General features: G+C 36.8%; 1 protein-coding gene across 2 annotated transcripts; it reads right to left on the reverse strand.

Moving 5' to 3' along the window:
* On the reverse strand, positions 1-3,991 carry LOC126973518 (zinc finger protein 420-like). Of its 2 annotated transcripts, XM_050820851.1 has the most exons (3): positions 3,918-3,991; positions 3,646-3,837; positions 1-1,262 (listed from the first exon to the last, which is right to left on the reverse strand). In XM_050820851.1, the coding sequence occupies exons 2-3, from the start codon at positions 3,829-3,831 to the stop codon at positions 24-26; spliced, it is 1,425 nt and encodes a 474-aa protein (XP_050676808.1). In that variant the 5' UTR covers positions 3,832-3,837; positions 3,918-3,991; the 3' UTR covers positions 1-23. The 2 variants fall into 2 exon arrangements, with proteins under 2 accessions (XP_050676808.1, XP_050676809.1); XM_050820852.1 differs by lacking the exons at positions 3,646-3,837; positions 3,918-3,991 and adding an exon at positions 2,404-2,507.
* Positions 3,992-12,199: the final 8,208 nt, after the last annotated feature.

The raw sequence follows: 12,199 nt of genomic DNA on the forward strand, positions 1-12,199 counted from the left end.
CTTGTCTATATATTTTAATAAATTCAAAGTGCTGGTGTTTCTTTATCGTCTGCCGGATCAGATTTCGGGTTCCAATGCGCTTTATTTATATGCTTCCTTAGATCGAAGCTGCGAGCGAAACTCGATGTACACAACGTACATTGATATTTTGGTCCATCATGTTTCCTCCTAGCATGTTCAGATCTTCGCGAAGAAGAAATAAACCTTTCACCACAATCTTTGCATTCATATGGTTTCTCGCCGGTGTGTCGCCTTCTATGGTACACAACAGCCATTTTGGAAACCAAACGTAGTCCACAGATATCACAACTGAAATTTCTAGCTCGTGTATGAACTACGGTGTGCTCAGCCAATCGAGCAGATGTGTAAAATCGCTTTCCACACCATTGGCACTGGTGAGGCCTAACGTCCATATGAATCCATTTAATGTGATTCTGCAACTGAGCCCGTTTGTGATAAATCTTCGAGCAATAATCGCAAATGAAGGTTGCCAGATCTCGAATATTGGAGCGTTTGTTTTTTGGCAGTGTTCTTGGGTCTGGTTTGGCGTCTGGCTCACATTTGGATCTGTGTTCCCTATAACATCCTCGATTCGTAAATTGCAAACCACAAGCACGACAAGTGCGCACTGCATGCATTTGACCATGCAATTCAAAAGAGTTTAACCGGTGAAAACTCCTGCCACATTGCGAGCAAGTAAACACACCAGATATGTGGCATGTCTTACGATGCTGTTTTAGCTCAGATTCAGTTTTTGTCAGGATTGGACAATCTTTGCACAGAAACATGTTTATCTTATGTATATTTGCCAAATGGTCCTTCATCTCTTGCCCACGATTGACCATCTTTATACATATCCAGCATAGCTCTTTTTGTCCACTGTTCTTCAGGTGCATATTCAAGTAGTAGGAAGTAGAAAACTCTTTTCCGCAGTCCTCACACGAGTACGAAATCCCATTCCATGATGCTTTATTTTTTCTTAAAGTATCTGTAGCGTTCTTTTTGATCGGGTTAAGATAGTTTAACAAATGTCTAGAGTTTCCATCAAAGTTTTTGATTAGTTGTAAAGACAAATTATCTTTTAAAATGGCACATAAGGATTTCGAGTGAGGTTTGGATACTGGTACTACGGTTAATGAAGATATAGCATTGTTCCATAGCTTATCTGATTTAACGACAAAGTTGCTGAATTCATAAGCGGAAATCGCTGCCACTGAACATTCATGGCATATTCCTAGCGGAAGTAAATCTTCTTCAAACATCTGAAAGGAAAAAATTAACTTATAAGTTAGGTAGTATCACTGACTTCACGAGACGACCAACAACTAAAAATATACATATATTAGGAAAGTGTAGTTCGGACATTCGCACATTACGATTTGGCCATAGTCTATGAATAACCCAAGTGCTTAAAGTTAAATTACCTTAATCTTTAATGCTCCATTATATTTTTTTTTGTGTAATTTATTCATTTTAAATAAGAGGGATTAAAAGTGGCTGTATTTTATGATATGAACTGACTAATAAGAGTTGAGCCATAGAGATCTAAGTAAGAAACTTTCGGTCCGAGGTTCGAGTCTCCTTCCGAGACGCTCCGCGCCTGTGAGCTACATTTTCGGCCTCCAAGGCCCCCGCCCGGCTTCGCCTTAAAAGCCTTCAGGGCTATCAGCACAGAGGAGGTTTTTAGTCGGTAGGGGGTGTTTATACCCGAGCCCGACATATGGGCCCCGTTTCGGGGTCTTCAAAACGTAAATGTATTTTACTCCTCTCGAAAAAAAAAAGTTAGAAACTATCTTATTTCGATTTCTATAGAGTGGAGATGACAAATGATTTCTAAAAATGCCATAGCAATTTAGAATAACTTTATTTCTAGCCTTAAAACTAAAGATCAAAGTACGCAATTTCGTTTGACATTACATCAAAATGTGCTCGGCAATCGAAAACTTGATGACGTCATGATTTCTCTGCTAAGGATTCCTTCGCTGACTGCTCACGCTTATGCTTGAAGCACAATATTTTAATAAAATGAGTACGTAAGAAATACTATGCGTTACGGTTTTTATTCTAATTAAAAAACGGGAAAAGCTTTATTAACGTCTCGAAGAATCCAAAGTAGTTAATGAAGTGGATGTCAACTAAAGAGTTGATGCAATAGGTCATAAAAATCTACCTACGAACAGAGCGTGACAGAGCCTTTCAGCTCAGAGCTTAACGAAACAGCCTAAGCTACTAACTACGAAAAATGTGTGTAGTTACTAAAATAAGTTTTCACTTCAAAAATATTCAATGTACAGCTTTATCTTTGTTGCGATTTTCTTTTTAGGGAATGTCTAATTAACACCAATCCAAAATTGGTTCTTGGCTGACCTCTAGTCGACAAAAGTTTTAATATTGTCAACTTACAAGTCTCTCGGCCTTATGTTTCCAGAGATCCTGTGGAAATCTCTTCTATATGTATAGATTGAGCTATCTACTTTTGGTGAATTGCCTGATTGGCCTTTCTGAAATCCTTTTTTTGTTTATACATATTTTTGGGAAGCTTTTTACAAACATTGCAATTGCAATTTCAAATATACATACAGTAAGAAGATTCATATTTTATAATTAAAGTCTGTAGAAAGTCCATGAATTAAAATTGCAGATGGTTCTAATTGAATGTATTGTTATATGTATTGCTTTTGAGCAAGCTATTAAGCTCTGTTTTTAACGGAATTTACCAATAACAATATCACTCGGAATAAAAGCAACATACCCATGGTATGTTTTTAATGCTTTCTCAATATTTGTGATACAGCCTAAGTTTTTTATACACCCTACACATTAGTGCTACTCGGGATTCTTGAAACACCCTAAATTTGTACTTGGACACTACAATTGAGCTGGTCATCTAGAGACATAAGATGTTAAGTCTCATTTGCCCAGTAATTTCACTAGCTACAGCTGCCTTCAGACCGAAACAATAATGTTTACACATTACTGCTTAACAGCACAAAAAGGTATAATCTAGCCAACATCCTGCGGAGCCTTCCACTAATAAAACAAGCTCACAGTTTATAAAAAGAAACAACCGATTTTCTACTTTGTCTGTAATTACAATATATATTAAGCCATGTTGTATACAAGCAAAGTATACATTTTTATAAGTAATTGGTATATTTTCACAAGTGTGGAATCATTATTCAGTAAATATATAAGGTACTTATTATTTATAATTTTTTTTATATGTAATCTTTTGTTTTTTCACTTAATTATGTCTCATATTTGTTGTTATCATATTAAATGGATTTGTATAGCTTATATTATGGTTATTTATAACCATCATACCATAAAATTTATTGGTGTTATTCCAATGACATGGCAAATAAAAACATAATAAATCAACAATGTTGATTGTGATTGATTACATGATTATGAAAAACAATAGTCATCTTATAAATTGATATAGTATGCGGTATGAGATGCATTAATTATAAATTAATTCATTTTTCCAGATATTTCTTATTTAACCAGAGAAATTTATTATTTAAATTTTCAGCAATATGTAACCACAAAAAATCTCTGACTCTGCCATTTTTATACGTCAGATCAGATGGCACGTTCCATTTCACGTAAATTTACTAAATACGCTTAATATTTATAACATACCCGTAATCCACTTATTTTCTCAAATACGTCAGCTAATGTTGTTGGTATTCCATTTAACTCCATTACTGTATCTCCTAGGAAAACCATTCCATCTGATGTGCTACCCATGCAAATGCGGCAATTATTAGATCCGTCTTTTCTTACTAAGTGAGATACTAAAGCTTTAATATCAACTCGTCTACTCATGATTCCCTAAAATTATTATCCTAAAATTGAGTATTATGAATAATGCTAATTTTTGTGTAATGAAAAACAAAATATTATAACACTACCTATCCCCCTAACTTCAAAGTTCAATAGGTTCAAACTTCAAATAATAAGAAATATTATCTATGTATACAAATTATATTACAGGTTTATTTGAATGTGGCATTACTCATTTTTTTTAATTTTCATTACTCATTGGTTTGCTGGTGCTGCCAGCAGTAAGAACAAGGCAAGCAAGTTTATTTAAGTGTGTGTGTATATTCTAAGGTATGTACCTATTTATTACAAAAAAAAATTTAAAGCTGAAATAAATATACATGCTGTTAGATTGATAATGGAAAAATATAAAGATAATATTACATAAATATAACGTTAATTGTATTGTATTAATATTATTTTGTTTAATATATTTACATAAAATATTTACAAAAGGAGTGAAAACTAGGGAAAGGAGGCATTTTATGGAAGTAGAGTGAGGGATTTCAGGAGGTATAAAAATTAAACAAGGAAGACTTCATTAGAGGGCAACTAAAGAACAAATGGTTGGACCATTTGTTCTTTAGTCCCTCTTTATTTCCCTCATCTAGTCCACAGACACACACAGAATGGTCTCTTATTCTAAGTTAGCTAGGCTAGAAATACTAGAGTATAAGATTGGATTTTATGTTTCTCACAAAGTCACAGTGATTCTCAAAGAATCATATTGAGGCAAATGAAGATCTATCACGCCACGAGTACAATTTATACGTTTTAAATATATGGTTATAGTTACTCGATAAATAAATAATAAGGAATTAGTTTGGTAAGAGCTGCTGATTGCTATTATTATTCTGAAGCACAAAGTCGTGTGACTAGATTTACAAGATATACCAAGTGTGCGAGAGAGAAGAATATCTCTATCAGAGATACAACAAGATAAAAAAGGTAAGAGAATCTACAATTACCTACTGTAACTGATTTTGATTGACAAGTAGTAAGCAGTCGACCATGCTAGAAACTACCTAGGAGAAGTAGAAATTAGAAAAAAATATTTTTATAGACAAATATTTATAACAAAGTAGACGTTTTTAATAAACATTAAGCATTACTTAGAGATTTTAAATAAATACATGTTTCTTACATAATCATACCATTCGTATCTTATGTTTAAAAATATTTTTCCTTTGGTTTTCTTTAAGAGCGTGTTTTTTAATATTTTTTTTCTGTTTTTTTGTATTAGTACGATGATAATGTCATGGTAACGAATAAGCATGCGCCAAAGTTTTTTTTACAAGGACACTACTAAGTATCAGACATAAAATAATCGCTCATTTTGAAGATCCTAATAAGAAAAATGAGACAGGCTACACAAATTATTAAATTGACGCGAAGGCCAAGTGACCTTGACAGGTGTGCAATGTATCAAATTAATCCCAGGTTCAAATATTCTGTTACATACAGACTGATATAATGAAAGTGGAACAGACTGTGTACATTATTGGATTGTCATCGATCCTTGATAAGTTCAATTAAATCGAACATTAATTTAAAGTGGGTGAAAATCATGTTCCGTTACATATCTACTAACATACTTATGAAGCTAATAAAAGCATGCCAGACTATCGAACGAACTCACTGACAAATTAAAATTGGTCATGTATCGGGCTGTTAGGTTGTCCATGTGCTAGTATATTCAACGTCTTTTGCTGTCTCTCTCTCTCTGCGTCGTAATCCTCAGTACTGAGGGTCGTGACCACCCTTCTGTATCACTTCCTCTCGTATGATCGCTCTCCATCTATTCCTGTCTCTGGCGGTGTGAAGGCATTGTGAACCGTAGAGTCGAGGGCGGAGCGGATCTGGTCGGACCATCGTTTTGGACTGCGTCCACGAGGCCTATTCCCATGTATTTTCCCGATCACAATGAGCCTCTCAAGGTTACCATCGTGCTTCCTTGCGATGTTACCGAAGTATTCTAAGATTCTGCGCAGACATTCGGAAGACAATCGCGAGGAGATCTTGAGTTCACGCAGTATAGAGAGATTATACCGAAATGCTGCCCAGGGGATACGGAGCATCTTTCTCCAGCACCACATCTCAAAGGCGTCAATGCGTTAGCGGTCTGCAGCTTTCAGCGTCCAAGTCTCAGCGCCATACGAAAATATCGAGAACGCCACCAATTGTGATGCCTCCCTCGCAGGTACGTCTCATAATGTGCTCTCCATAGGCGTTGAAGTGAATGCGCGACAAAATGCATCCCTGCCGCACTCCTTGATGAAACTTAAAGGATTTTGAGGTTGTTTAATCGACTGTTACAACTCCCTGGCTTGAGCCATACGAAGTGCGAAGCAAACCGATTAGATAATTTGGTACACGAAGCTCTTGCAGAACCGTCCACAAGCAACTCCAATTGTCACAGTCGAAAGCCTTACTGTAGTCGACAAAGCACATTAGCACTGGCGTATCAAACTCGTATGCCTTCTCAATGAGCTGCCTGATATTGAGAATTTGCTCCCGAGTGCCCTTGCCCTTCATAAAACCAGCTTGCTCCTGCGGAATTTGCTAATCCAGATAGCAGTGGATGCGATTGTTGAGAATATGAAGCAAAATTTTGCTGGCATGCGAGATGAGGGATAAGGTTCTATAATTGCCGCAGCTCTTGGTTGACCCTTTCTTATGCAGCGGAATAATTACGGATTCAGACCAGTCCCGCGGCCAATCACCGTTTTGCCAGACGTGTGAGCAAATCTTGAAAAGTGTCGCTTCACCCAGGTCACCCATAACTTTAAGCATTTCTGCTGTTATTTGGTCGCTTCCTGGTGCCTTCCTATTCTTGAGAGACTGTAGAGCATTAGATATCTTGGGACGAAGAATCATGGGCTCCAGTGCTAGGTCCCTCCAAACCGGGGAAACTTCGGGCGTTGAGTGAGGATCTGTGTACAACTGCTAACATTAGGTACGCCATCTTACAGCAATGCGGTCGAGCTCGTGTAGTACAGTGCCGTTGGCATTGTCTATAATCCACGATTTAACTTTGAACTCCTTGGAAAGTACTCTAACCTTCCTGAAAAGGTCTGCAGTTTGTAGCTTGTTCGAATGTTTCTCAATGTCACTGCAGATGCCCTCAATGAAGTTGTTCTTGTCAAGCGACAACTGCCTTGGATAACTCTGCTAAGCCCGGAGTATTCAGTCATTACTTCATTATCTAGTAGACCCCTGGTTTTTAAGTGTTTCCTGCGTTGAATGAGTTCCCATGAACAATCGGAGATCCAGCATTCTCTCCTCCGCTCCGGCATTCTCCTTTCGGCAGAGATCTGTTAATAATGTCTTGAGAAAATTAATTTTTCATTAATTTCTAAATTTAATATTTCATTTTATTAGCCAAACTCCAGTAACATTCAGTGATTGTTATTTCATCCCAGGTTTTTTGATATTCTTTTCATGTTCTAAACGCTCATTTGATTCCTCTGGTGTTGCAAAAGAATGTGGAGGGCGGTAATCACTTAACAAAATGCCGCAAGCTCGTTTGTCCATCCTTTCCAAAATGAAAAAAGAGCGTGCATTTAACCTAAAATTTTCTTAGTAGTGCCACCTGACCTGATGTTTTTCATCATTTTGCTAAATAATAATATTTCAATTGCTACATGTACTTGCCTCGTGTTCGCATCCGTCTCTTTTGCACCATAATCAAACTCTCAAGAACGAAATGTAATGAGCGTATACCAACAATGTACTTTGAATGTAAAATATAAATGAACACCTTATTTCGTGGTACTGCCACGGAATAAGGTGTTGTGTTTGAACTTTGAATGAATGGTTGAATGTTATTTGTATAAGTTCATGTATTTACAACGTACATCGTAAAATCGCTTATTTTTGACGACCTTTTAATAGGCGATTGCGATAGTAGATCAGAATACGGATCTAGATATTTGTACGTCAACGATTCATGTAAAGTAAACATAATCTACTTGACAACTCTTAAATTGTTCGAAGTGTGACAATTTTCAATTCGATTGTCAATAATAATCAATCTTATCGACTTGAAAAAGGCGGGAAGTTTAGAAGTAGGCGGACGTCCTTTTTTGGCAAAACTTTTGAAAGTTAAATTAATTTGATATTATAGGATCAGTTAAGTTGTAAGGTGTATATATAAGTAGTTAGTGTTTATTATTTATAGTTTTAGTTTTTTTCTCTTCAACTGGTAAGTCATTTTATTGTATTATATGTAAATAGAATTTTTCTCTTGGCGTCCATGTTGGAGCCCGAAGACCCTGGAGGGGCATCCCTCCAGGTGTCTCATGTAGTCACAATAGATGCGTCGGGAATGGAAACGGAAAGTTCAATTATAGATACGGACTGTTCGGAAAACACGAAATCAATTAAAAGAAAGAGAATCTCAGATAGAAATCAAAGGAAGAGAAAAAATCACAGATATAAGGGTCCATCAGATTCCCAATACTCTCCCAATGATTTGAAGGATAATGTTATTCCTAACATGCTTGAGTCTAATGATAAAAACACCGAAATCCACCATAATGAGGTTGTTCAGTCTAATAATATCACAAGTAACCCTCGTTCTGCTCGGTCACTTTACCACGCGTCAGACCCTGCGCCTTATGTTGTCCATGTTCAAAAAATCTTACTACCAAATCAAACCGGATCTATTCACCCAGTACAATTTGGATTTTTCCTTAAAAAAAGTTTGATAAAAAACATTGTAGAGGGAAGCATCAAAAAGATTGGAAGGAATAGGTTGTCTTTACAATTTAAAACATTTCAAGATGCTAACACATTTCTAGATCACAAATCTCTTGATGTTAATAAATACAAAGCATTTATTCCGGCCTTCACTATCACCCGCATGGGAATTGTGAGAGGTGTGCCATGTGACTGGGATGAGAAAGATATTATAGAAAATATTGAGCTTCCGCAGAACTGTGGAAGCATTTTGAAAGTTCGGAGATTAAACCGAAAGGTATATGATGGAGAGACACCCAAGTTCATTCCAACTGAGACCGTAGTTTTAACCTTTGACGGGAAGGTGTTACCTCCCAGGGTCTTTATATGTTTCAATTCCTTATCTGTAGAGCTTTATATTTTCCCCACGCTGCAATGTTTTAATTGTTGCCGTTTTGGTCACACCAAAATGCAATGCAGAGGCACTCCAAGGTGTTACAAATGTGGTGACAACCACTCAGGTATAAGCTGTGAGACTGAAAGGAATGATGCTGTCTGTATCTTATGTTCTGGTTCCCATTTCGCAACCGACAAAAAGTGCCCGGAGTATGCTAGACAAAAAGCTATTAAGGAAACAATGGCTAGAAACTCTATATCTTATTCAGAAGCCAGTAAAGTCCATCCACCAGTTTCGAAATCTTATGCTGACGTTCTTGCTTCTGCTTCATCGGCCCCTACTGGTCCAACTATTACGTATTCCAACCCCAATAATTTAACAAGCCTTTCTACGAGTCCCACACAGTCATATAGGAAAACAGTATTCTTGAAACCCAAAGTTCGTCCCAGAAATTCTAGTAAGGGATATGATCAAAAAGCGCATGCAGAGCTTATCCAAGATTACAGCAACATTTCTTCCTTTTCTACAGGTTGTCTCAAAAATTACAATGATTTGTCAGAAATAATAACAAAGGATCTCATCATTTCTATCATTCAGTACCTTTCACAATCTAATATAATTAAAATACCGTCCAACGATGCTGCTACTTTGAAAAGTTTTTTAAATCATGGCCAGTCAGGACCATCCACAAAACCAGTCTCTAGTGATTCAGTGGAATTGCCGGAGTATTAATAGTAAAAAAAGTGACCTAATTTATTTATTGAATAGTTACAAACCATTTGCAGTCTCTCTTCAAGAGACTTGGCTTCGTCCCGGATTCAATTTTAGAATTCCAGGACATATCTGTCTTAGAGAAGACAGAACAGATGGGTATGGTGGAGTTGCACTAATTCTTAGAGGAGGTGTGCCCTTTGTCCACATACCCATCCCTAATCACAGTGATAAATTTTCCATTATTGCTGCTAGTGTAAATAATATTTGTTTTGTAAATATGTATATACCTCACCCTTCCACTGAAGTCTTTGATGATATTTGTAGCATTCTATCTTCACTCCCGCGCCCTATTTTAGTCATGGGAGATTTCAATGCACAACATTCTATGTGGGGAAGTTCTAAGTCTGATCATTATGGGGCTAGAATCTTAGACATCTTAGATGATAATAATTTATGCCTTCTAAACTCTGGCTGTTCTACTAGAAGGTCACAGCCCCATGAGGGTATTAGTGCACCAGACCTAACCCTGTGTAGTCCCTCCCTTGCCCCTACATTAAACTGGTGGCCTCTATCGTCTTCATATGGAAGTGATCACTTTCCACTAATTGTATCATTTCCTCAAAAAATTAGCGAAAAGTTGTCAAAGTCTCCTTCCCGGTTAAAATATAAACTTAAGGATGCTAACTGGTCATTATATAGAGATAAAGTTCAACAAAATTTATCAACCATACCTCCACTAAAAGATAGCAATAATCATCTTTGTAATGAAGCTTTTACACAGGCCCTACTACAGGCTGCTGAGGAAGTTTTTCCTATTAAAAATAATAATGGCAATGGGTATATTCCATCACCTCCTTGGTGGGACAGTGAGTGTTCTGCTGCGATAGCTGAGAGAAAGATAGCTGAAAAAAATTACAGAGAAAATTCTACATCACAAAATTTTAATGTTCTTTGTAATATTATATCTAAAACACGTAAATTATTAAAACAAAAAAGATTCAATGGCTGGAAATCTTTTTGTGCCTCAATTTCACCAGACATTTCTCCATCTGAAGTTTGGCAAAATATTCGTAGATTCAGATCCTCTTTTAAACCTCCAAGGTCTCCTCTTATGGATAGCAGTACAGTTGATTTGTTTCTTGACAGATTAGCTCCACCATTTGTCCCATCTATAGATAATATGTCTTCTAACTCACAGCTTTCTCTCCTCCCCCAGCATGATAGTAGCAATTCATTCATTTCCTTTAGCCTTTCAGAACTCAAAGGGGTTCTTTCAAAACTAAGGGACTCAGCCCCTGGTTGTGATGGAATTCCATATTCCTTTTTTCAAAACCTGAATGATTCCTGCCTTTCTTATTTTCTCAGTTTAATTAATTCAATCTTAACATCAGGTAATATTCCTCCATCATGGAAAATCCATGAAGTTATCCCAATACACAAGCCCAACAAACCAATTAATGATCCATCATCATACAGACCAATTGCATTAGCTCCAGTTATGTCCAAAATTTCTGAACATTTAATTAAAACTAGACTAGACTGGTTTATTGAGAGTAAGGGGTTACTATCACCAAACCAGTTTGGATTTAGGAAAGGCAGGAGTACAATGGATAGTCTCAGTATTTTTATGACAGACTTAAGATTGGCATTTTCTTACAATAAGTCTGTGTTAGCGGCATTCTTAGATGTGTCGGCAGCCTATGATAATGTCAACCTTTCAATTCTGAAACAAAAAATGACTAATTTGAATATCCCACAAATTTTTATAAGCTTCACAATCAATCTTCTCTCTGGTAGAATGCTTAAAGTAATATCAGGAGACTCCTACCAATCCCGTATTGCCTGGAAAGGTTTACCTCAGGGCTCAGTTTTAAGTCCTTTACTTTACAATATATATTCTCATGATCTGGAAGCCTCCCTTAAGGGTAAAGTTAACACACTCCAATATGCAGATGATTTACTCCTCTATGTGTCTGGTGATTCTGTAGACAACATGTCTGATACTATGACACATTCCCTTAAGTTATTAAAAGTCTGGCTTGACAATAACACTTTAAGCCTTTCGGTTCCTAAAAGTATTATAGTCTTATTCTCACGTATGAGACTTCCTCCAGCAGTATCTGTATTTTATAATAACATTAGAATTCCCACTAAAAGTGAAGCAACATTTCTTGGGGTAATTTTAGACTCAAGACTTACAGGAAGCCCTCATTGCTACTATATAAGTGCCAAATGTGAGAAGATTATAAACATACTGCGTTGTCTCTCTGGAGTTTGGTGGGGAGCCCATCCTTTCTCTCTAAAGCTTCTATATAATGCTCTAATAAGAAGCATTTTAGACTATGGAACATTTATACTTGAACCCTGTAATGCAGTAGCTCTCCATAAGTTAGACATTATCCAGTCTAAGGCTCTGAGAATAATTGCGGGAGCTATGCGGTCGAGCCCTATTAACGCTTTGCAGGTGGAATGTTCTGAAGCCCCCCTGCACCTCAGACGTCAATTTCTTTGTGACAGGTTCCTGTTTAGAGCATTACAAGTTTATACTCATCCTCTTTACTATAAGTTACGGTCTCTGTT

This window comes from Leptidea sinapis, chromosome 29 (assembly GCF_905404315.1).
Source record: "Leptidea sinapis chromosome 29, ilLepSina1.1, whole genome shotgun sequence".
NCBI lineage: Eukaryota > Metazoa > Arthropoda > Insecta > Lepidoptera > Pieridae > Leptidea > Leptidea sinapis.

Coding starts and splice junctions, on each gene's coding strand:
- LOC126973518 (XM_050820851.1), bottom strand. CDS start 3,831: ATGAGTAGACGAGTTGATATTAAAGCTTTAGTATCTCACTTAGTAAGA. Junction 1,263..3,645: donor AGAAAATAAGTGGATTACGG/GTATGTTATAAA, acceptor TTTTCCTTTCAG/ATGTTTGAAGAAGATTTACT.